The sequence below is a fragment of the Herpailurus yagouaroundi genome, unplaced genomic scaffold (genome assembly GCF_014898765.1).
Source record: "Herpailurus yagouaroundi ecotype Mexico unplaced genomic scaffold, PumYag 77, whole genome shotgun sequence".
Taxonomy (NCBI): domain Eukaryota; kingdom Metazoa; phylum Chordata; class Mammalia; order Carnivora; family Felidae; genus Herpailurus; species Herpailurus yagouaroundi.
In genome coordinates this window covers 72,944,584-72,970,596 of record NW_024412388.1, presented here as the reverse complement: position 1 = coordinate 72,970,596, position 26,013 = coordinate 72,944,584, and the positions used below count along the sequence as shown (strand labels likewise).

General features: G+C 34.3%; 1 protein-coding gene across 5 annotated transcripts in view; it reads left to right on the top strand.

Moving 5' to 3' along the window:
- COL24A1 (collagen type XXIV alpha 1 chain) overlaps nt 1-26,013 on the top strand; it is a 405,325-nt gene that overhangs the window by 300,645 nt on the left and 78,667 nt on the right. For all 5 annotated transcript variants that reach the window (XM_040470847.1, XM_040470844.1, XM_040470848.1 and 2 more), the window contains 6 exons: nt 3,199-3,252; nt 4,883-4,990; nt 8,559-8,612; nt 8,870-8,923; nt 9,567-9,623; nt 18,098-18,151. In XM_040470847.1, coding sequence (XP_040326781.1) covers nt 3,199-3,252; nt 4,883-4,990; nt 8,559-8,612; nt 8,870-8,923; nt 9,567-9,623; nt 18,098-18,151 — 381 coding nt within the window. The remainder of the gene's footprint in view (nt 1-3,198; nt 3,253-4,882; nt 4,991-8,558; nt 8,613-8,869; nt 8,924-9,566; nt 9,624-18,097; nt 18,152-26,013) is intronic.

The following is a 26,013-nucleotide window of genomic DNA, read 5'->3' as shown; positions in this document are numbered from 1 at the left end:
GCTTGCTCTCTCCCTCTCTCTCAATAAATAAATAATCAAAAAAAAAACTATTTATATTATAATCATCAACAAAATTAAACAACTAGAAATAAATCTAACAAAAGACTTGCAGATTTTTGTCAAAAAATTATGTTTATTAACAAAGACCTAAATAAATGGAGAGATATTTTATATTCATGGATAGGAGGACTCAATATCAAAAAAATTATCAATTCTCCCCTAAATTAGTCTATAAATTCAATACAATTTTAGTCAAAATCCCTATAAGACTTTTTTTACAGGACCTGATTAATGAAAAGTGATTTTAAAATTCATATGAAAGAACAAAGGACCAATATCAAAACAATTTTCAAGAACAACTTACAAGGGTTGGGGCAGAGTGGTGTGTGGAAGGGAGAACTTACCCTACCTGATACCGTAACTTATGATTGAAGCTAGAGTAATTTAATCAGTGTCATGTTCATTCACAGAAGACAAAGAAACCAATGGAAATAGAAGGTAACCTTGACTCAGAGCTTAGTATATTTTGAAACATGAAGTTTAATACATTGATCACAGATTGCAAACCATTAAGGAAAGGATGAAATATTCAATAAATGGTACTGGCCTAATTGGTTATCCAAATGGAAAACAAAATAAAATAAAACAACTCCTTCAAACCAGTGCACACACGCACACAAAAGAATGAAATTCCAATTAAAGGCCTAATTGTGAAAATCAAAATGTTAAGCATGAGAACATTTACAAGAACATTTTATGACCTCATGGAGGGAGGGGAAGCAGTCAGGATCTCCTAAACACTGAAAAGAAGTAAGACAAGAAGAAAATACTGATGAATATGACTCTGTTAAAATCACAAACTTATGTTAATCAGAAGTTATATTAAACAAAGTGAAAAAATATGCTGCAGGCTGAGAAGAGATCTGTGTTATATAGAATGAGCAAAATACAGGTATCAGGAATATATGTAAAAACTTTTATGGATAACTCAGTAAGTCCAGCTCAGGGGAATATTGAGCAGAATCACATATAGATGTGAAATAACGGTGTGAATAGATAATCATTCCTCCTTAATAATCAGAAATATGCAAATTGAAAACACAAATAAAATATCATTTACCACAATGAAATGGACATATTTGAAGTCTGATAGTACCAAGCTTTACAGAAGATTTGAAGTAATTGGACTCTGAAACATTGCTATGGGAATGGAAACTGACAAAACTACTTTGGAGAATAATTTTACATTCTCTTGTATACCTAAAGATGTACATATTCTACAACCCAGCAGTTTAACTTCCGGGACTATTCCATAAAAACAAAAACAAAACAAAACAACCACCTTTAACATGGCACATAGATGAGTTCACAAGCATTATCTGTAACAGGACAAAAAAAAAAAAAAAAAAAAAAAAAGAACACCAAAAATTCATCAGTAAAAAAGTGGTTAAATTAGCTGTGGTTTGATAAGAAAATAGAATCCCGTAGGATGAAAAACAGAAAGTGAGTAGATTAAAGACACTGATTAATTTCAAAAGCAAAATGTGTGTTAAAAAAGTTTCCAAAGAATGCATTAAGTATGCTTATTTAAAGTTTGAAAACATGCAACATCACCACATACTGCTTGGAGATACATACAAATGGAGTAAAGGTATAAAGAAATGCTTGGGAATGATAAATTGAGGGCAATGGTTGCACCTGAGTGAGGGGAGAGGGTAATGTGTTTGGAAAGGTATGTGTGCATATGGGACTTCAATTAACATATGTATCTTCTCTTTCTTACAGTGGGTGGTGGGTGCATGGATATTTATTGTACCTTCTAATATCTTTTTATATACATTCAAATGTTATATAATACACTTGAAAAAGGCAGCAGACGTTAGTGAGAACTAACACTGAGCTAAATTCTTCAGTTTAAAGTCCGGTTCTTTTTAGCTTTACATGCACTATCTCATTTAATCTTAATAACTCTTTGAAGAGGTATTGTTGTACTTCTTTTATAGAACAGGAAACTGAAGCCTTTAGAAGTTAAACAATCTACCTATGGTCATATTGCTGTGAGGTGACCAGGGCCAGACTATGAAACTAGCAGTCTGACTTTTAAAAGCTCACACCATTACCCTCTAATGAAAGTTAATCTGCCTCTTTTTAAAAGTCCATATTAACCGCAAAGAAATCTCAGGTTAGTGCAACTATCATTTTGACCTCTGGATGCAGCTAGAACTACAGCAATAGAACTTAACCATTTTGGCTTCTAAATTCAGTGACTTTCTGAGGCTAGAAGAGCATTTACTGAGGAGCACAGGGCATGAGTCACTTCCTTAGGTATCTGTTTATTCGTTCAACAAATATTTATCAAGAGCCTCCATAGCACAGTGGTAAACCACAATTTATTTCTTGTCTACATCATTTTTGCAGTTTGCCAAGCTTTGGGACACAAATTTGAGGTTTCCATTTTCATTTCCAAACTAATGCAAGAGTGCTGTGATTAATTGTTGGCCGTTTCAGAACTTGCACCCTGGCTTACTGTGGATCTCATTTAAGCCTAATTATTGTTGACCTGCAAATTCACATGACATCTAAAATATTTTAGCCAATTTTACAAAAAAAAAAAGTATGTATTTAAAACTTTCAGTCTACTTTGTCTGAATAAAATACGGATTAAAATGAAAATACTGTTTTAAAGTTGAATATGACTACTTCTTTTTTCTCCATCTATTTCCCTCTCCTTTTTTCCACAGACCAAAGAAAACCTCCTACTACTCTAATAAGATCTTGAGATTCTTCTTCACCATGTTTTATATATATATTTTATAATCCTATACATCCAACAAGATGTTGAACCCACAGTAGTAGCTCATAGAACTGCTAAAATTAAAATGGATGCATTGGGTTTAGTTTAATTACAGTCTCACTAATTAAAATGGTGATGAAACCAAATAATTTTCTTCCTATAATAAAGAACAGTTTAATTTTGTCTATCTTGACCAGTTTGTCTATGTAAATTTTACTCATTAGTAACAGACCGCTAAATCATCATGACCTATTTTTAGATAATTATGCAAACACAATATTGTTGAAAAGTAACCATCATTTTTACATAATGTTCAATTCAGTGATTATGTGATGTAAGTATTTAAATATGCCATCTAGTCCTTTCTTTAACAATTTATTTTCTTTTTTATATTGGACATTCAGGGATCTGAAGGAATTGTGGGAATTCCAGGGCAAAGAGGTCGCCCAGGCAAAAAGGTAATTTTTTTTTTTTTACATCTTTTTAAGGCTTCCTTTCTTCTGATGTGCTCTGAGCTCCATAGAATGCTGTGATATTTTTATTTGCATGAGATATATGGTAATAAAGAAATATAAATTTGGCTTTAAAAGGCACATTTATATAAATTAATATTTAACTCTACTTAGGAGTATTTATTGCCTTAATTATTTGAAGGCAACTGTCTCACTCTGTAGTTTCTGTGAAGATATTTGCCTTTTCTTCTCCTGTTTGCCAAAAATTCTTCAGTAGACTTTGGGCAGGAAAAGAGAGAAAAGGAAAAGACTACACCATTTGTGTATTAGTAACAACTTTAGTAAAATGTTTAGGGGAAAAGATTATGATTGAGATTGTTTCTGGGTTTATTAGTACTATGTTTATCTAAATTGAAAAGGTTAATTATTTTATCTTTCCCATATATTGACTTAGAAACACACATCCAGAATATGGTTTATATGTTTCTTTTATATCTTACTAAAATGAAAATGTATAAAATTCTGGAACATTATAATGAAAAATTCATCTCTGTATGGGGCCAATAATTTGTTCAAGTATGATTTTCTTATTCAAATACAACAGTTCTGAATATATGACTATAATTAGCTTCAAATCACACCATATCTAGTTCCCAAAGTCTAATTTTATCATTTCTACTAACATACACCCAGCCTATCTTTGTCATAATGTAGAGACAGGATTAGTTAGAATAAGAAGTAAAGAAAAATGAATGTGGTGAATTTTAGTAGCCATTCTTACCCATGAAAATAACCCCAATACTGAAGTCTCTTTTCATCATACTTGATGTTATATCTAGAATCAACATTAGAAGTGGGACAGTATAATTCTTTACAGTAGCCTGCATCCCTGGGAATTATTATGAATACCAAAAACTTCCTTCCTGACTATGATCACAGTCTAGTTTTTCTTTGTATCGACTTTATTGTCTACAGCAGAACAGATTGGTTCCCATTTTCAGAAAATGAATTATAGCACTTAAAGTTGTTTAAAAGCAGCCATATTTTGGTGGTAGAGAATGATCAGCCAGCTTGATGGAAAACAGAAGATAACTAGTTTCCAGAAGGATGTTAAATGATATAAATATGTTATGGATTTTTAAAGGCAGACTCCAAGCCACTGAATATACAGAAACATACACTGGAAACTGTATACATTAAATAGATCTTTGTGGGATTGAAATTGTGTATAGAAGCAGGTTTCTTATACAGTCTATGTTTTCTCATGATAACAGGAAATACATGCATGCATGCATACATACATACATACCTAACAAATTCAAAATAAAAAAAATTGGTTATTGGTAATTCAACATGAACACCAGATCTCCCCTGCTTGTTTGGCCAAAATTATTTTTTTTAATGTTCTTTCTCCTAAATTACTTTCAGTTATATCTTTCAGATAACCTAGGTGGTGATGGTATGTTATTATTGTCAGTGGCAGTCTCTACCACCAGCTAGGTAAACCCAAGTTACTATTTACGGAATTTTGCTTACAGACTATCCTCCGGTGTCATTCAGGTATATGATATAGTTAATTCATCTAGGTAAAAATTTGTTTTTTCCCACTTTTCTCTCTTACTAACGACGTCCACAGGGTGAAAAAGGACAAATAGGGCCCACCGGAGAAATTGGAAGCAGAGGTGCTCCCGGACAAATTGGGGAAAGTGGTCCTAAGGGTGCCAGAGGAACGAGAGGTGCTGTGGTTAGTATTTGATTTATTTCCAGACCTGAGTTCACTGTGGATGGAAAAGAAATGTATCCATGTCCTTAAAGTTTCATCCCTTGATTAATTTTACAGAGAAAGCAATAGTTCCATTGAAAATAATCTACCTCCATGAGCTGTGGAGAATTGTAAGCATTCCACAGTACTTAAATGGCTTAGAGGTTTCTGGACATGAAAAAAGGAAAGGGGAAAAAACTCAAAATGGAAATAAAATATGAAATGAAGTTTTAAAAACTCAGATTATAACTCTTAACCTAAGTGGGAAAGTTTATATGCCTTGCACTTAAAATAAGAATTTAATATCTGTATGAAACTATGCTGTCAGGATTGGCATATTGCTTTTGAAAATTAGATTTACTTAAAAATGATTTTTCTGGGGCGCCTGGGTGGCGCAGTCGGTTAAGCGTCCGACTTCAGCCAGGTCACGATCTCGCGGTCCGGGAGTTCGAGCCCCGCGTCAGGCTCTGGGCTGATGGCTCAGAGCCTGGAGCCTGTTTCCATTCTGTGTCTCCCTCTCTCTCTGCCCCTCCCCCGTTCATGCTCTGTCTCCCTCTGTCCCAAAAAATAAATAAACGTTGAAAAAAAAATGATTTTTCTTTATAAGCTTGGACTCTACATGCTCATGGAGATTTTTTTTTAAAACGGCTCTGATCAATATCTGTAACATCTAATAATATTTAATCTTTTGCATGAACTTTATATAGTGTTGGAAACAAGGGTAGCATAAATACTTCTGAACCTATAATAGCAAAATTTTATTGCTAATATATTTGGACCTGTTTAGAAAGTCACAGCATGAGAGATGCATGAATTATTAAACTTAGTGTTTTCACTATTTCATAAGCTTATCTACAAAATGCATGTGTATTTCCTAGTCTCCGTTAAATGTCACAAATGCTAGACTTTTCACCAAAGCCTTCTTGAGAGCATTGTATAATTCATCAGTTGTCTGAGGAAAGTTTATCTCAGGCTCATTTGACATATTCATCTTACCACTTCAGGTCTTTCTTCCTTTGATTTAAATTACTAATATTTTCCTGACTTGGGCTTGTATGTTACAAAACTTTATTTAATATGATTAATTTTTAACAAACATGGAAACTAATCCAGAGTATTGCCTTCAAAGTAGGTTCCTACTTTGGATTTTGTCGAAAGAGAATATTCACTTTAAAAATATTGACACATGTTCTCCAACCGCCTCCCCAAAAGGTTTCATCCAATATACACTCCCACCACCAATACTTCATGTTAACCCTTTTGATGTCTGACAATCTGATAAATGAGAACATGTGTCTCATTTTCTTTCTGTTTATATCTCCCCGATTACAATTAAGTGATTTTTTTTTTCTGGAAATTGCCTTTACATATTCACTTTACATGATTTACATTAGGTTGCTGTCTTTTTCTTATTAAACTGTAATAACTCTTTATATATTTTAGATGTTTATGTAGTTTTGAAAGAGAGAGAGAGAGAGAGAGAGAGACGAGCATGATGGGGGAGGGGCAGAGAAAGAGGGAGACACAGAATCTGAAGCAGGCTCCAGGCTCCACGCTGTCAGCACAGAGCCCAATGCAGGGCTTGAACTCACAAGTCGTGAGATCATGACCTGAGCCCAAGTCAGACACTTAACCGACTGAGCCACCCAGGTGTCCCTTAGATAATATATTTTTGTTACATTTGTTACAAAATGTATTATAAATACAATTTCTCTTTCTGTCATTTAACATTTAGTGTTGTTTGTTTGATATCTTTTTGCTGGAGATTTTAATTATTATATACTCAAATTTGTCACTCTTTTACTTTACAGGTTTTATTTCTTCATTAGAAATGCCTTCCCTACCTAAAGTATATAAAAATACTCTTCCATATCCTTCTTCTAATTCTTTTATAGCTTTATTTTTATTCCTAACTCATATGAAGTTTTTTATTTTGCTGTGAGATAAGTTGTAAAGAACTTGATTTTCTTTTTTCCACGTAGATTTTCAGTTGTTTCAAAATCATTTAATAAATAGTCACTCTGTATCCCACTAAACTAAACTCTCAAATATTTATTGACCTGTTTTCATTCTCTCTGTTTTCTTCTGTCAATCTGTTAGCCTATTTTGGGGTTCAATACCACACTATTTAATTGTTATATTATTACAGTACTTTTGAGAAGAGCAAGTATTCCATAATTCATTTCTCTGAAAAGTTCAGCTCTTACTTTAATTCTCTCTTCCATGTGAACTTTAAAATCAGCTCTTCATTTTCCTTTAACATTGAATCTTTCAGTAGAGAAGCAGTATATATCTTTCTATTTACTTACATCATCTTATATGTCCTTTAATAAAGTTTTGTTATTTCCTTTATTCTGTTCTTACCTCTATCCTGTTAGATTTACTGTTGGTTTCTTATGGACTTTATGATTTATGATGCAATCTTTTTTCCATTATATCTTTTTATTGGTGCTGTATAAGAAATCTACTTACTTTTATGTTTTAACTTTATATCCACTTAAATGATAGGTGGTTCTCATGGGTTCTTTGGGTAAATAATCATATTTAGAGCTTCTGGTTAATCTGATATTTGGTTAGGCATGAACCTATTCTGTGCCTTAATTTTCTCATCTCCTATTTAGTTTCAAACTTAAATAGGAGAATTGGTGTGGAAATTTTTGGTAGTATGAAAGGTAAGACGTTTTTAGGATTATTATTTTTGCTCTTTTCAGTTGTCTCAGTCACATTTTCAGTGCTTTAGAGGCATTTATGAATAACCCTTAAATTATGTAGTATCCTCATCTGCAAAATATTGATAATAAGAGCAATAACAGAGTGATTATCACACATAAGTTGCCAACTATTTCTCCTTTGACAACTTTGACCAGAGCTGAAACTTTTCTTCATCAAAGCATCTGAAACTATCAATGAGTACGGAGTTCTCCATGATCCCATCATGATAATATCAAAAACTTTCAGGCTATACTCTAATATTCAGTGAGGCACATCTACCATAAACTTGGACCAGATATAAGGGCACCTGGCTGGCTCATTTCGTTAAGCGTCTGACTTCAGCTTAGGTCATGATCTCATGGTTTGTGATTTCGGGGTCTGCGCCGGGCTCTGTGCTGACAGCTCAGAGCCTGGAACCTGCTTCAGATTCTGTGTCTCCCTCTCTCTCTCTCTCTCTGCCCTTCCCCTGTCCTCTCTCTCTCTCTCAAAAATAAGTAAACATTAAAAATATATACATATACTATAAACTTTGACAGATACACATTACATTTCCAAGAACTTGCTGAAAACCTATAGGGTTCTGACAACTGAAAGTATTTTTCTTAATATGATTAAGAATATTCATCCAGAAGTAAACTGAAGAGACATTTTTTTTGGTGGGACTTTTGTGGTTCGGAAGAAAAATAAGACAGAAGTTAGAATGTTATTTCTTGTTTTCCCATTTCAGACTAAGTAAAATATTATACTTCAGAAATTCTAAATTTTGAGTAATCAGAGTACAAGTGTAATGGTTCAAGCAGTTGGCTATTTTCTCTCTAATATTTACTTTGTTTTTTAGGGACATTTAGGATTGATGGGACCTGATGGAGAACCAGGAATTCCAGGATATAGGGTAATCATTTCTAATTGGAAATTAAAATGTGTGTATTTGCATGAAAATGGTTATATAAAGATGTCATTCCAATTATGCAGATTAAGATGAAATCTCACTGATAAACCTTGCTACTGCATTTAGGCTTCATCCCCCTAGAGAATGAATCTTGTTTTTCTTTCAGAATAGTGCAGTATCTAATGGCATGTCCTTGGTGGTATTAGGTAGAACATGCACAAATGATACAGAGAATGTCTACTTTCTTGTCCTTTTGTTAGGGCCACCAGGGCCAGCCAGGCCTTTCTGGGCTGCCAGGACCTAAAGGAGAAAAGGTATGTGTGTATATTGACTTTGCAATCCTAAAGTTAAATATTTAATTTTTGTGTTCTTTCTGAAAGTGTGCATGGAAACATTTTCAAAGAATAAAAGAAAACACTTTTCAATTTGGGAAGAATTGCAAATTCTAGAAGGTAAATACCAAGAGATGAAAATTTAAGTCATTAAAATGTCTTCAATAGGTTGTTTGAAGATATTCATGAAATAATATATGGTAAGGTACTTTGTAATCTATAAAGCTTTGTAAACTTAAAATTAATTACTTGTTGAAACAGATTGTGAGACTCTAGGTTAAATGACCAGTATGTTTATAGTGAAATTTATAGTAAAATTGTTCTGGGTTAAGAATAACTATAATAATACTACTCTTAATTTGCAATATCACTGGAAACCTGAAACTTTGAACAAATTCCTAAACTGCTTTGTATGTAATTAAAGCTGATAGACACTTCTGAGAACCATATAGGAATTACAACTGTATAAAATATCCTGTGCTAAGTTTTATAGGTAAAGTTTTCCATTTAAAAAAGATAAAGCCAGATTGTAGATGTCATAACATATGAGACAATGATAAGCTACATATTTCAAAGTTTATTTTATTGATTTGATTTTGTTTGTAAATAATTATCTTCATTATAGGGTTATCCAGGAGAAGATAGCACAGTGCTAGGACCACCTGGGCCTCGAGGTGAACCAGTAGGTCTTTTTCTAAAATTATTTTGATGTTTCAAGATAAAATGCAATGAATATAATAGATTCATATGACCAATCACATCTTTTCAGGGAGTTTTATTCTGTTAGTTTCATAACATGGTTTTGTAGGCACATACTATTTATAGTTGTATTATCTAAATGTAAAATCTATTTATATCCAAGTCAAGATCCTTAGCATAATATATAGTTTAATTACGGTGACTTTCCAAATCTAACTTTCAGCATGAAATGCACTATAACAACCTTTTGCAGAGATTATCAAAATACTATACTCTAGATATTTTAGGGCAGACATTTCTTCAATCATCAAATTCATGGGGCGCCTGGGTGGCTCAGTTGGTTAAGCATCTGACTTTGACTCAGGTCTTGATCTCACAGTCCATGGATCTGAGTCCTGCATCGGGTTTTGTGCTAACAGCTTAGAGCTTGGAGCCTGCTTTGGATTCTGTGTCTCCTTCTCTCTCTTCCTTTCCCCTGCTCACTCGCTCTCTCTCTCTCAAAAGTAAATAAATAGTAAAAAAATGTTTAAAAAATCATCAAATTCAGATTTATTTCTGAGTATTAAAAAAAAATCTGACCTGTATACTTTTTTATAGTAATTTACATATAGTTACCAAATGACTTTAAAACTTAATCAGTTATTATAACCAATACCCTTTGAAGATCACTGGTCCATAGTCTTCTAATTAAGTATCTGAAGGTTAACTATAAACTCTGTTTTGAAAAGTTACTATAGGGGAACTTGGGTGGTTCAGTTGGTTGAGCATCTGACTTCAGCTCAGCTCACAATCTCCAAGTTTGTGGGTTCAAGCCCCACGTCAGGCTCTGTGCTGACAGCTCCGAGCCTAGAGCCTGCTTCAGATTCTGTGTCCTACTCTCTTTCTGCCCCTCCCCTACTCTCTCTCTCTTTCAAAAATAAACATTAAAAATATATGTTAAAAAAAAGAAAAGTAGCTATTGTAGCTTTGATTATCTGAACGACCATCTCTATATTCATATTTTATGAAAATAATCTTAAAGGGCATATGTAAATTAAATAGGTAGAATAAAAGTGTTTAACTCATAGAAATAAATATAATTGGTTTGATTTTCAATTTTCTACATGATATCATATAAGATTTTAAAAATCCTAGGGGTGCCTAGGTGGCTCAGTCGGTTAAGCATCTGACTTTGCTAAGGTCATGATCTCATGGTTCATGGGTTCAAGCCCCGCTTTGGGCTCTGTGCTAACAGCTCAGAGTCTGGGGCTTGCTTTGGATTCTGTGTCTCCCTCTCTCTCTGCCCCTCCCCCGGCTAATGCTCTGTCTCTTTTTCTCTCTCCTAAAAATAAATAAACATTAAAAAATATGTTTAAATACTAAAGCAGAAGGATCACATTACGTAGTTACTTCTGGTACTTTGATCTGGCTCTTTGGAGATGAGTGAAAGTTATATTTTGTTTTAGAAATACAAAAGATTTTAGAATTATTCTGATTAAATCAAGCCATCTCATATAGAGGCATACTTATCTATAAAATATATATAAGGTTTTTATCAAATATGTTCTAGTCTCTCTAAAGCCCCAACAGGGAAAAATATGGAAATAATGCAAAAACTTAAAAGCAAATGGAAACATATGGGCAAATAGTGTATAAAAGTGCTTGTTTTTTCCCCAGATTCAAGTACACCAGAATCAAAGAATGTCACTAAAATATAATAAATATATTAAAAGTCTAGCATAACAATCATTATTTTGTCTAGTAGACATAAAACAGGTATGAAACTTAAACCAAGAATATTCTAAATCATTAAAACAGAGTCAGAGATTATTGTCCTTACATTATGTCAAATATCTTTACTCACATAGGAATAAGTTAAAATTTGTCAATCAATTGTCCTCATCAATTTTATGGTTTTCACAAAGATTTGAATTTGACTTTCTTTTTAGATAGTAGGTCCTCGTATGCAAAAATTGCTTTTCCAAGTATAATTTACACTAGATAATTTGAATAGTTTATCATATCAAAGAATTTATGTTAGGAATATTTGGAAAAAAGTTAAAAGTATAGGTTTATTAGCTACTACCATACAGATTAAAATAAATAGATGCAATTTTTATTAGGTTAATTTATATCTAAAAAATTAAAAAGAATAAACAACAGAGTTTCTGATCAAGAATGTTAAAGTAGGTAGCTATTAGATGCTTTTAAAAAGATCATTAAACAGTGTCTCCCAAAACAACTCCCATCCTGCCACACCCTGCAGGTGGCCTTGCCCAGGACTGGTGTTCTCCAAAGTAGCTCTTGTCCCAACACACCAAACGAGTAGTTTTGGCCTGAACTGGTGCCCTTCCAGAGTGGCTCCTGACAGGAACAAGGGGCAAGGCCCACCCATCAGTATGCCTACAACAGTCCTGGCCTGACCTCATAGCCAGGCACACCAGGGGCTATCCCACCCACCAGCACAGCCACAGCCGCCACAGCCAGGCCTCTCAGCCAGCCATGTCAGGAGCCAGTCCTGCCCACCAGTGTGCCCACAGCAGTTGTGGCCAGTCATTGCAGCCAATGGGCCAGGAGCCAGCCCCACTCACAAGCATGCCAGCAATAAGAAGGCGCAAAGAGACTACACAGGGCACTCCTGGAGCACCTGGTTCTGGTGACAAAGGAGGAGTGTGCTTCTAAGGCCCAACGGACACCTTCTATATGAGACCACTCCATCAAGACCATGAGGCATATCTGATCTACCTAATACATAGAAACACACACAGTGAGTCAGGCCTAACAAGGAGACAGGAGGACGTTCCAAATAAAATAAGACAAAACCTCAGGAAGGAACCAAAGGAAACAGAGATAAGCAATCTGCCTGATAAAGAATTCAAAGTAATGGTCATAAAGATGCTCATGGAACTCAGAAGAAGAGTCGTTGAACAATGAAAAATTCAACAAAGAGATAGAAAAATAGAAAAAATAACTAATCATAACTTAAGAATTCAATAGCTGAAATGAAAAAAAAATATACACTAGGGAGAACAATGGCAGATTAAAGGATATAGACAGGTCAGCGATCTGGAAGACAAGGTAGTGGAAGTCATCCAAACTGAAGAGTACAAAGAAAAAGGTTAAGAAAAAGAGGATAGTTTAAGGAACCTCTTGGACATAAATATCAACAGAAGTCTTATAAAATAGACTTTAAAGCAAAGAGTGTAACAAGACAAAAGGAAGAAATAATAAATGAAAACTTCCCTAACCTGGGGAAAGAAACAAACATCCAACTGCAAGATGCACAGAGAGCTCCAAACAAGATGAACCCAAAGAAGTTCACACCAACAGAGAGTAAGTAAATTGTCAAAAATTAAAGGTAATGAGAGAATCTTAAAAACAGCAAGAGTAAAGCAACTGGTTACTTACAAGGTAACACCTAAAAGATCATGAGCTGATTTTTCAGCAGAAAAATCTTTCTGTAGGCCAGAAAGGAGAGGCCTGATATACTCAAAGTGCTGAAAAGAAAAACCTACAACCAGAATACACTTCCTGGAAAGATTGTCATTCAGAATTAAAGAGATAAAGAGTTTCCCAGACAAATGAAAGTTAAAGGAATTCATCACCACTAAACTGGACTTACAAGAGAGGTTAAAGGGACTTCTTAAAATGGAAAAGAAAACATCATAAATAGAGGTAAAAAAAATTATGAAAGAAAAAGGCTCATTGGTAAAAGCAAACATACAGTAAAGAGAGTGGATCAACTACTTATAAAGCTGGTATGAAGGTTAAAGGACAAAAGTAGAAAAAACAACTATATCTACAATAATTACCTAAGGGATATACAAGATAAAAATATGTAAATTATGGCACCAAATACACAAAACATGGGGAGAGGGGAATAAAAAATGTAGGGCTTTTAGAATGTGTTTGAACTTAAGTGACCAATAACTTAAAATAGACTGCTATATACATAGGGTGTTATATATGTAACTCATGGAAACCTCAAACCAAAACCTACAATAGATTCACAAAAAAATAAAGGAAAAGGGATCCAAACATAACACTAAAGAAAATCATCAAATCACAAAGGAAGAGAGCAAGAGAGGAACAGAAAAGAACTACATATACAAACCAGAAAACAGTTAACAAAATGGCACTAAGTACCTACCTATCAGTTGATACTTTAAATGTAAATGGATTAGATCTTCCAATCAAAAGACATAGGGTGACTGAATGGATAAGAAAAATAAGACCCATTTCAGGGCACCTGGGTGGCTCAGTCAGTTAAGTGACTTCAGCTCAGGTCATGATTTCAAGTCTGTGAGTTCGAGCCCCACATCAGGGTCTATGCTGACAGCTCAGAGCCTGGAGCGTGCTTCAGATTCTGTGTGTGTATGTGTCTCTCTCTCTGCCCCTCCCCCACTCAAACGCTGTGTCTCCCTGTCTCTCTCTCAAAAATAAAGAAACATTAAAAAAATTAAAAAAAAAAAAAGACCCATCTATATGCTGCCTACAAGAGACTCACTTCAGACCCAAAGACACACACAGATTGAAAGTGAAAGGATAGAAAAAAATACTCCATTCAAGTGGAAATGAAAAAAAAAACCAAACCAGGGGTATCATATCAGATATAATAGACTTTAAAATTAACACTGTAACAAGACAAAAGGAAGGGCACTACATGATGATAAAGGGTTCAATTCAACAAGAGGATATAACAATTATAAATATCTATGCACCCAACTTAGAAACACTTAAATTTAAAAAGCAGATATTAACAGACATCAAGGGAGAAATTGATAGTAATACAATAGGAGTAGGACACTTTAATACTCCACTTACGTCTATAGATGGATCATCCAGACAGAAAGTCAATAAGTAAATAGTAACCTTAAACAACACATTAGACCAGAGGGACCTAATGGGTATATACAGAACAGTCCATTCAAAAACAGCAGAATATGCATTCTTCTCAAGTGCACACAGAACATTATCTAGGAAAAATCACATGTTAGACCACAAAAAACATCTTAATAAATTTAAGAATATTGAAATCATATCAAGCATCTTTTGTGATCACAATGATATGAAACTAGAAATAAATACCAAGAAAAAAATGGAGAAAATACACAAACACATGGAAGCTAAACAACATTCTGCTAACTAAATATTAGTTTTGTTTGAAGACAAATGGAAATAAAAGCACAGCATCCCCAAATCTACTACAAACAGGTTTGCCAAGAAATTGGCCAACCTAGAAAAAAAAAAGATAAAATCCTAAACCCTTATAATCTTCCAAAACTGAATCAGGAAGAAATAGAAATCTGAACAGACTGATTACTGGTAATGAAAATGAATCAGTAACCAAAAAACTCCCAATAAACCAAACTCAGGGACCAGATGGCTTCACAGGTGAATTTTTCCAAACATTTAAGGAAGTGTTTATACCTATCCTTCTCAAACTATTCAAGAAAAATTAGAGGAAGGAATGCTTTCACATTCATTCTATGAGGCTAGCATTGTCCTGATACCAAAACCAGAAAAGACAGTACAAAAAAGGAAAGTATAGGCCAATATCCCTGAAGAACATAGATACAAAAATTTTCAACAAAATATTATCAAAAAAAAAAAAAAACTCAGCAATACATTAAAGGGATCATATTTCACAATCAAATAAGATTTATTCCAGGGATGCAAGGATGATTCAGTATTTGCAAATCAATTAACTTGATATACCACATTAACAAAATGAAGGCTAAAAATCATGATCTTCTCAATAGATGCAGAAAAAGCATTTGACAAAATTCAACATCCACTTATGATGAAAACTCTCAATAAATTCCTTAACATAAGAAATGCCATATATGGCAAACCCACAACTAGCATCATACTCAATGGTGGAAAGCTGAAAGCTTTTCCTCCAAGATCAGGAATAATAGAAAGATGCCTACTCTCACCACTTTTATTCAACATAGTACTGGAAATGTCAGCTATAGCAATAAGAGAAGAAAAAGAAAGGAAAGACATCCACATTGGTAAGACAGAAGCACAACTGTCAACATTTGTAGATCACATTATACTGTAAATACAAAATAAAGACTTCACCAAAAAACTATTACAACTACTAAATTAGGATACAAAATGAATATACAGAAATCTGTTGCATTTCTATACAATAAAAACAAATTATCAGGAAGAGAAATTAAGAAAATGATCTTATTTATAATTGAATAAAAATAAAATTGAATAAAAATATCTAGGAATAAATTTAGCCAGGGAGGCAGAAGACCTATATTCTGAAAACTATAAGACATTTATGCAAAACTGAAGATGACAAAAATAAATGGAAAGATACACTGTTTGTGGATTGGAAGAATTAATATTGTTAAGATGTCTATGCTATCCAAAGCAAGCTCCATATTCAGTACAATTCCTATCAAAATTCCAATAGTATTTTTCAAAGAACTAGAACAAATGATCTGAAATTTGTATGCAATGACAAAAGACCCTGAATAGCCAAAACAGTCTTGAGAAAGCTGCAGGTATCATGCTGCCTGATTTCAAACTGCACACAAAGCTGTGGTTATCAGAACAGTTTGGTACTGGCACAAAAAGAGACACATAGGTCAATGGTACAGAATAGAGAGCCCAGGAATAAACACACACTTATAGGATCAATTAATATACAATGGGGAAAATATAATCTTTTCAATAATTGGTGTTGGGGAAACTGGACAGCTACATGCAAAAGAATGAAACTGGACCACTTTTTTCCATTACATGCAAGAATAAACTCAAAGTGGATTAAAGACCTAAATGTAAGACCTGAAATCATAGAACTTCCAAAAGAGAACAGGCGTAAACTCTGGCACATCAGTCTTAGCAGTATTTTTGTGGTATGTGTCTCCTCTGGCAAAGGCAATAAAAGCAAAAATAAACAATTGGGACTACATCAAACTAAAAAGTTTTTTACAGTAAAGGAAATCATCAACAAAACAAAAGGCAAATGGGAGAAGATATTTGCAAATGATATATCCAGTAAGAGATTAATATCCAAAATATATAAAGAACTCCTACAACTCAACACAAATAAACCAATCTGATTTTTAAAATGGGCAGAGGACCTGAATAGGCATTTTTCCAAAGAAGACGTATAGAAGGCCAATAGACCTATGAAAAAATGTTCAACATCACTAATCAGGGAAATGCATATCAAAACCACAGTGAGATTTCACCTCATCGCTGTCAGAATGACTAGTATCAAAAAAGAACAAGAAATAACAAATGTTGGTGAGAATGTGGAAAAAAAGAAACCGTCATGCACTGTTGGTAGAATATAAATTGGTGCAGCCACTACATAAACCAGTATGGAGATTACTCAAAAAATTAAAAATAGAGATACCACAGGATCCAGCTATTTGACATCTGGGTATTTATCTGAAAAAAAAGTTGAAAAACATAATATGAAAAGATACATACACCTGTATCTTCATTGTATGTATGTTCATTGCAGCATTGTTTACAATAGCCATGATGTGGAAACAACCTAAGTGTTCACTGATACACAAATGGATAAGGAAGATGTATATATATACACACACACACAAAATGTAATATTACTTAGCCATAAAAAGAGTGAATTCTTGCCATTCATGACAACAAAAATGAACCTAGAGGGCATTATGCTATGTGAAATAAGAGAGGAACAAATTGTGTATTATTTTACTTACATGTGGAGTCCAAAAAACAAAACAACACAAAACAGAAACAGATTCATAAGTACACAGAACAAACTGGTGATTGCCAGAGGGGAGGGTATAAGGAGATGGGTGAAATAGGTGAAGGGGATTAAGAGTTATAGACTTTCAGTTATAAAATACGTAAGTCATGGGGATGTGAAGTACAGCATAGCGAATATAGTCAATAGTATTATAATAACTACATATAGTGACAGATGGTGACCAGACTTATTCTGGTGATCATTTCATAATGTGTATAAATGTCAAACCATTATGTTGTATGCCTGAAACTATTATAATATTGTATGCCAACTGTACTTCACAATATAAAAATAAATAAATAAAAAGATGATTAAATTGATCTTCTAATTAATAGAATGATTACATGGCTGAATGATCCAGATTAAATCTTTTTCTATCATTTTAACATTAAGTAAAAATGCAAGTTAATTTGACATCATGTATAACATACTTCCTCCATCTGAAAATTCATAATGTTTAAGTGGACTTCATTTCTTCAATATTTTTCCTAGCAAGATCATTATGAGATTCTCTTCAAATAATTCAATGCTTATGATGTTCTTAATGTTATTGATATTCAGTCTTTTGAAATATATTAGTGGAACTAAACAAATAATTATACATTTGGTTTCACATTTTGGGGGGAAAAAATATGCCACACTAACTGTATTATCTGCATTCACAAATACTTGGATCCAGCTGTGGAACTGATTGTTTTTGCATGTGGTCTCTGTAGGGTCCTGTGGGGGAACAAGGAGAGAGAGGAGAGCCTGGAGCAGAGGGCTATAAGGTAATTACAGCAAATTTCACACCTTGCTTCTAAATTGAATCAGTGTTCTCTGGTGGTTTTGCTCAGTTTCAAATGAAAATAAGCGTCATTGAGTTATGAGTAATATCTTAAGGTTTTGATCCCAGAAGAAGCCTAGTTCTTTGTACTTTCTGTTCCTTTTTTTCTGGACTCATTTTCACCTCCTCCCATTGCTGCTTTTTTCTCATCATCAGATCTCAGCTGAAATGTTACTTCGGGAAAGGCCTTCTCTTTCTATTCTTCACTTTGCATCATATTAGATTTACTTCATGATATTTAATGCCATCTATATTATCTAACCACTTTTTTTATATACATTTGGTTTTTTGTTTAGTGTCTTATCTTTCCCTACCAAAAAGTAAGATCCATGAAAATGAGACTCTTGTCTGGCTTTTTCATCATTATATACCCAATTTCTAGAACATAATGTTCCTGATGTATAGTAGGAATTCAATGGAGTTGTCAAATAGGTGGATGAATGTCATTATATTCTCAAGCCTTCTGTCAGTTTTTGTCCTCTTCCACTCTTAGAAGGATTTTATGAGACCAACTTCATCAGCCAAAATTGTATTAGATTCTGTATAGAATTTATTCCGTGTCATTTTTATTAGCATATTTATGTTTAGGATGTTCTCTATTCCTGTCTTATCTCTCTTCCCTTCCTGTTTATAGTGTCAATTGCTAAACAAATTGGTCATCTGCTAACTGTCTCCCTATAGTTTCTATGTCATTCATTTTCTCACAACATTCTGTACATACTCATAGTATTATCTAAACTTTATCTACATAAATCCTATCTTTCCTTCATAATCTAGTACAGACTCCCTTTTCCTAAGCTCACCCTAACAGTAATCTTTCCATATTCCTCAGTCCTATAATATTTATTATTTATAGAAGTTATTCAATAGAAATATTTTACCATCTTATGTTGCTAATATATTTGCTAATTATTTTTAATGTGCAGATATCTTAGCTCCCTAATTTGAATATGACCTCTCTCTTTCTTCTACAATGTTTTGTTCTGAGTTTTGTACATAATAGTATATAATATGTATATAAACATAATTCATTTTTACTAGTGAATTGATGGGTTGTTTGATCCAATATACCCCTCTCCCATGTAAAATATCAGTGGCCATATTTGAAATGAAGACTTAAATAGCCAGATTGAATGGACAAGCTTGTAGGTAGGTAACTATCATCAATATATTAATTTCCTCAAGCCTGAAATCTGAAAAATCAACTTTCACTTCCTAAAATTCTCTTTGAAGTAAATGTTGAAGGTCATTCTAAATGTTTGTGAAATTGTTGTGGTGGCCATCTTGTACTTCTATTTTTAGAGAAACATTTTTTGAATGTCACGTATATTCTGTTTCCAATTTACATAACATTTGGATCTATAAGTGTTTCTTAATCCAAGGAATTCAGTGTATTTAGGTTCTTTTTGGGTTGAGAAGCCAACCCATTGCTTCCAGAAAAATTTGAAAAGCATCTTACACTTCCTTAGCTTTTTTTTTTTTTTTTTTTTTTTGCTTGAAAAACAACATGACTCTATTTTTTTTAGTTCATTTTCAGGTTTTTTTCATTTTTTTCATTTTTTCATTTTTTTAAAATTTACATCCAAGCTAGTTAACATATAGTATAATAATGATTTCAGGAATAGAATCCAGTGATTCATCATGTACTTATAAGACCCAGTGTTCATCCCAACAAGTGTTCTCCTTATTGCCCCTTGCCCAATTAGCCCATCCCCCCACTCAAAACCCCTCCAGCAACCCTAAGTTTGTTCTCTATCTTTAAGCATCTCTTATGATTTGTCTCCCTCCCTGTTTTTATATTATTTTTGCTTCCATACCCTTATGTTCATCTGTTTCATATCTTAAATTCCACATGTGGGTGAAGTCATATGACTTTTGTCTTTCTCTGACTGAATAATTTCACTTAGCATGATACACTCTAGTTCCATTGCAACTGGCAAGATTTCATTCTTTTCCATCGCCGAGTAATATTCCATTGTATATATATACCACATCATTATGCATTCATCAGTCAGTGGACATTTGGGCTCTTTCCATACTTTGGCTATTGTTGATAGCACTGCTATAAACATTGAGATGCATGTGCCCCTTCAAAACAGCACGCCTGTATCCTTTGGATAAGTTCCTAGTAGTGCAGTTGCTGGGCCTTAGGGTAGTTCTATTTTTAATTCTTTAAGGAACTTCAACACTGTTCCAGACACCAGTTTGTATTCCCACAAATACTGCAGAAGGATTCCCCTTTCTCCACATCCTCCCCAACATCTGTTGTTTCCTGAGTTGTTAATTTTAGCCACTCTGACTAGTGTGAGGTGGTGTCTCAATGTGGTTTTGATTTGTATTTCTCTGATGATGAGTGATATTGAGCATCTTTTCATGTTTCTGTTGGCCATCTGGATGTCTTCTTTGTAAAAGTGTCTATTCATGTCCTCTGCCCATTTCTTCACTGGATTATTTGGTTTTGGGGTGTTGAGTTTGGTAAGTTCTTTATAGATTTTGGATACTAACCCTTTATCTGATAGGTCATTTGCAAATATCTTTTCCCATTCTGTTGATTGCCTTTTAGTTTTGTTGATGGTTTCCTTTGCCATGCAGAAGTTTTTTATCTTGACGAGGTCCCAATAGTTCATTTTTGCTTTTGTTTCCTTCCCTGCGGAGACATGTCAAGTAAGATGTTGCTGCAGCCAAGGTCAAAGAGGTTTTTGCCATCTTTCTCCTCTAGGGTTTTGATGGCTTCCTGTCTTACATTTAGGTCTTCCATCTAATCTGAGTTTAATTTTAAGTAAGAAAGTGGTCCAGGAGCATTCTTCTGCATGCCACTGTCCAGTTTTCCCAATACCATTTACTGAGGAGACTGTTGTTTTTCCATTGGATAGTCTTTCCTGCTTTTTCATATATTAGTTGGCCATATGTTTGTGGGTCCATTTCTGGTTTATCTATTCTGTTGCATTGATCTATGTGTCTGTTGTTGTGCCAGTATCATACTTTCTTGATGATTACAGCTTTGTAATACAGCTTGAAGTCCAGAATTATGATGCCTCCAGCTTTGATTTTCTTTTTCAGGATTGCTTTGGCTATTGAGGGCCTTTTTTAGTTCCATACAAATTTTAAGATTCTTTGTTCTAGCTCTGTGAAGAATGCTGGTGTTATTTTGATAGGGATTGCACTGAATATGTAGATTGCCTTGGAAAGTATTGACATTTTAACAATACTTATTCTTCCAATCCATGAGCATGGAATGTTTTTCCATTTCTTTGTGTCTTCTTCAATTTCCTTCATAAATTTTCTATAGTTTTCAGTGTATAGATTTTTCACCTCTTTGGTTAGGTTTATTCCTAGGTATATTATGGTTTTTGGTGCAATTGTAAATAGGACCGATTCCTTGATTTCTCTTTCTGCTGCTTCATTATTGATGTATAGAAATGCAGCCAATTTCTGTACATTGATTTTATATCCTGTGACTTTGCTGAATTCATGGATCAATTCTAGCAGTTTTTTGGTGGAATCTTTTGGGTTTTCCACATAGAGTATCATGTCATCTGCAAAAAGTGACAATTTGATTTCCTCCTCACCAATTTGGATGCCTTTTATTTCTTTATGTTTTCTGAGAAAAAGCCTAGTCCTAAGGCTAGGACTTCCAACACTATGTTGAAAAACAGTGGTAAGAGTGGACACACTTGTCATGTTCCTGACCTTAGAGGGAAAGCTCTCAATTTTTCTCCATTGAGGATGATATTAATGGTGGGTCTTTCATACATGGCTTTTATGATCTTGAGGTATGATCCTTCTATCCCTGCTTTCTTGAGGGCTTTTATCAAGAAAGGATGTTGTATTTTGTCAAATGATTTGTCTACGTCTATTGAGAGGATCATGTGGTTCTTTTTTTTTTTAAATGTTTATTTATTTTTGAGACAGAGAGAGACAGAGCATGAGCAGGGGAGGGGCAGAGAGAGAGGGAGACACAGAATCCGAAGCAGCTCCAGGCTCTGAGCTGTCAGCACAGAGCCTAACGCGGGGCTTGAACTCACAGACCGCGAGACCATGACCTGAGCCAAAGTCAGACGCTTAGCCGCCTGAGCCACCCAGGCGCCCCGAGGATCATGTGGTTCTTATTCTTTCTTTTATTAATGTGATGTATCACATTGATTGATTTGTGGATATTGAGCCATCCCTGCATCCCAGGAATAAATCCCACTTGATCGTGGTGAATAATTCTTTTAATGTATTGTTTGATCCAGTTGGCTAGTATCTTTGTTGAGAATTTTTACATCAGTGTTCATAGGGAAATTGGTCTGTAGCTCTCCTTTCTAGTGGGGTCTTTGTCTGGCTTTGGAATCAGGGTAATGCTGGACTCAGAATGAGTTTGGAAGTTTTCTTTCCATTTCTAGTTTTGCAACAGTTTCAAAAGAATAGGCATTAACTCTTCTTTAAATGTTTCCAGGTAAAATTCCAGGCTTTCCCCTGGAAAGCCATTTAGCCCTGGACTCCTTTTTGGGAGGCGGGGGGAGATTTTTGATTACTGATTCTATTTCTTTCCTGGTTATAAGTCTGTTCAAATTTTCTATTTCTTCCTGTTTCAGTTTTGGTAGTTTATACGTTTCTAGGAATTTGCCCATTTCTTCCAAATTGCCCAATTTATTGGCATATAATTGCTCATAATATTCTCTTATTATTATTTGTATTTCTGCAATGTTGGTTGTGATCTCCCTTCTTTCATTTGTGATTTATTTGGGTCCTTTCCTTTTTCTTTTTGATCAAACTGGCTAGGAGTTCATCAATTTTGTTAATTCTTTCAAAAAATCAGCTCCTGGTTTCATTGATATGTTCTACTTTTTTAAAATTTCTATATCATTGATTTCTGCTTTAATCTTTATTATTTCCCATCTTCTGCTGTCTTCAGGCTTTATTTGCTGTTCTTTTTCCAGCTCTTTAAGGTGTAAGGTTAGGTTGTTTATCTGAGATCTATCTTCCTTAGGAACACCTGGATTTCTATGTAGTTCCCTCTTATGACTGCCTTTTCTGCATCCCAGAGGTTTTGGGCTATCATGTCATCATTTTCATTGACTTCCATGTACTTTTTATTTTCCTCTTTAATTGCATGGTTAACCCATTCATTCATTAGTAGAATGTTCTTTAATCTTCAAGTATTCGTGGTCTTTCCAATTTTTTTCTTGTGGTTGATTTTGAGTTTCATAGCGTTGTGTTCTGAATATATGATCAGTCTGAATATATGATCACAGTATGATCTTGATTTTTTGTTCTTGTTGAGGGCTGATTTGTGTCCCAGTATGTGATCTGATCTGGAGAATGTTCCATATGCACTCAGGAAGAATATGTATTCTGCTGCTTTAGTATGAAATGTTCTGAATATATCTGTTAAGTCTATCCAGTCCAGTGTGTCCTGCAGAGCCATTGTCTCCTTGTTGATTTTCTGCTTAGATGATCTTTCCATTGTTGTAAGTGGGGTGTTGAAGTCCTCTCCTATTATGGTATTATCATCAATAAGTTTCTTTATGTTTGTGATTAATTGATTTATATATTTGAGTGTTTTCACATTGGGAGCATAAGTGTTTACAACTGTTAGATCTTCTTGATGTATAGACCCATTATGATATAATGCTTTTCTTCATCTCTTGTTAGTCTTTATTTTAAAATCTAGTTTGTCTGATATAAGTATGGGTACCACAGCTTTCTTTTGGTGACCATTAGCATGATACATAGTTCTCCATCTCTTTACTTTCAATCTGAAGGTCTAAAACTCTTGTAAATGACATATAGATGGATCTTATTTTCTTATCCATTCTGATACCCTATGTCTTTTGATTGGAGCGTTTAGTCCATTGACATTTAGAGTGAATAGTGAAAGATATGAATTTAGTGCCATTGTGTTGCCTGTAGAGTTGGAGTTTCTGGTGATGTTCTCTGGTCCTTTCTAATCTTTGTTGCTTTTGGCCTTTTTTGTTTTGTGTCATCTTTTCTCCCCTCAGAGAGTCCCCCTTAAATTTTCTTTCAGGGCTGGTTTAGTTTAGTTAACTCCTTTAGTTTTTGTTTGTCTGAGAAACCCTTTATCCCTCCTTCTATTTTGAATGACAGCCTTGCTGGATAAAGAGTTCTTGGCTGCATATTTTGTCAACTTACCACGTTGAATACATCCTGCCACTACTTTCTGGCCTGCCACGTTTCTGTGGATAGGTCTGCTGTGAACCCGATCTGTCTTCCCTTACAGGTGAAGGACTTTTTTTCCCTTGCTTTCATAATTCTTTTCTTGTTTGTGTATTTTGTGATTTCGATTATGATATGCCTTACCTTATTGATGGTCGTTTTTTATTGAATCTAATGGGAGTTCTCTATGCTCTTGGATTTTGATTTCTGTGTCTTTCCCCAGATTAGGAAAGTTTTCTGCTATAATATTCTACATAAACCTTCTACCCCTTTTTCTCTCCCTTCATCTTCTTGGAATCCTATGATTTGGATGTTATTCCTTTTTAGTAAGTCGCTGTGTTCTCTAATTCTTGTACCATGCTTTTTTGCATTAGCTTCCCTTTTTCTTTTTTCTTTTTTTCTTTTTTTTCTTTTTTTTTTTTTGCTTTATTATTCTCCATAATTTTCTCTTCTATATCGCTGATCCGCAGCTCTGTTTCATCCATCCTTGCTGTTGTGGCATCCATCTGATTCCATCTTGGTTATAACCTTTTTAATTTTGTCCTGACTAGATTTTACTTCTTTTATCTCCACAGAAAGGGATTCTATGCTTTTTTCAACCCCAGCTAGTATTCTTATTATCATCGTTCTAAATTCTAGTTCAGACATCTTTCTTATATCTCTGTTCATTAAACCCTTGGCTGTCAATTCTTCCTGTTCTGTCTTTTGGGGTGAATTCCTTAGTTTTGTCATTTTGGAGGAAGAAAAAGAATTAATAAAGTAAAAAATAAAAATGAGAAAATGAGAAACAAAAAAATACATAAATAAAGGAAGCTAGATCCTAGGTGTGTTTTGGTGGTTGTTGAAAATCTTTAATATAATAGAGAAACAATAGGAAAGAAAATGAAAAAAATAGTAAGAAAAGTTTAAAAACATAAAAAAGTATATAATAAAGTAGAATAAAATGAAATGAAGAAAGTGTAATAGAATAAAAAGATTTACAAAAAATAAAAACATAGTAAAAAGACTTAAACATATTTTTTAAAAAGAAAATAAAAATAAATTTTTCTCTATCCAAGAAAAAGAAAAGAAAGGAGAGGGGGAAAAACAATTTAAACAAACACAGAAGCAAAAAAAAAAAAAAAAGAATAGATAAACCAGGAAACAGAATGAAACCTGAATGAAATTACATCCAGTTTCTCCTAGAACTCAAACTATGAAGCACTCTATAGTCCATACACTAAGCACATGGAGTGACTTGTGCTGGTCTTCTAGGGGGCTGCACTTGGAGGTCATAGTTGGGTGGGACTTGTTGTAACAGCTCCATTCTTCGTTAGGTGGCACTGCTCAGCATACTGGGGTGGATTGGTGTGGCGTGCATGCCCGTGTGCATGGGCAGGGGCAGTGGAAATGGCTTCACCTAACTTCCTAGTTTTTGGCACAGAAATTTTGTGCTCTCACCGACCCACAATCAAGAACCCCTCCTTTGTCTCAGGCTTCTGTCCATTCCCCACTTATACCCTGTCCATGTCCAAGTCATCAGCCTGTTAGGCAGCACCTCCCTCCTGAGTTTTATCTCAGATGGGGATGTGTTTCCAAACCCCTCATTTCAGAGAACCCTGCAGGTTGGACCCACTCTGACCCTCTGGGGGAATGTCTCACTGAGCA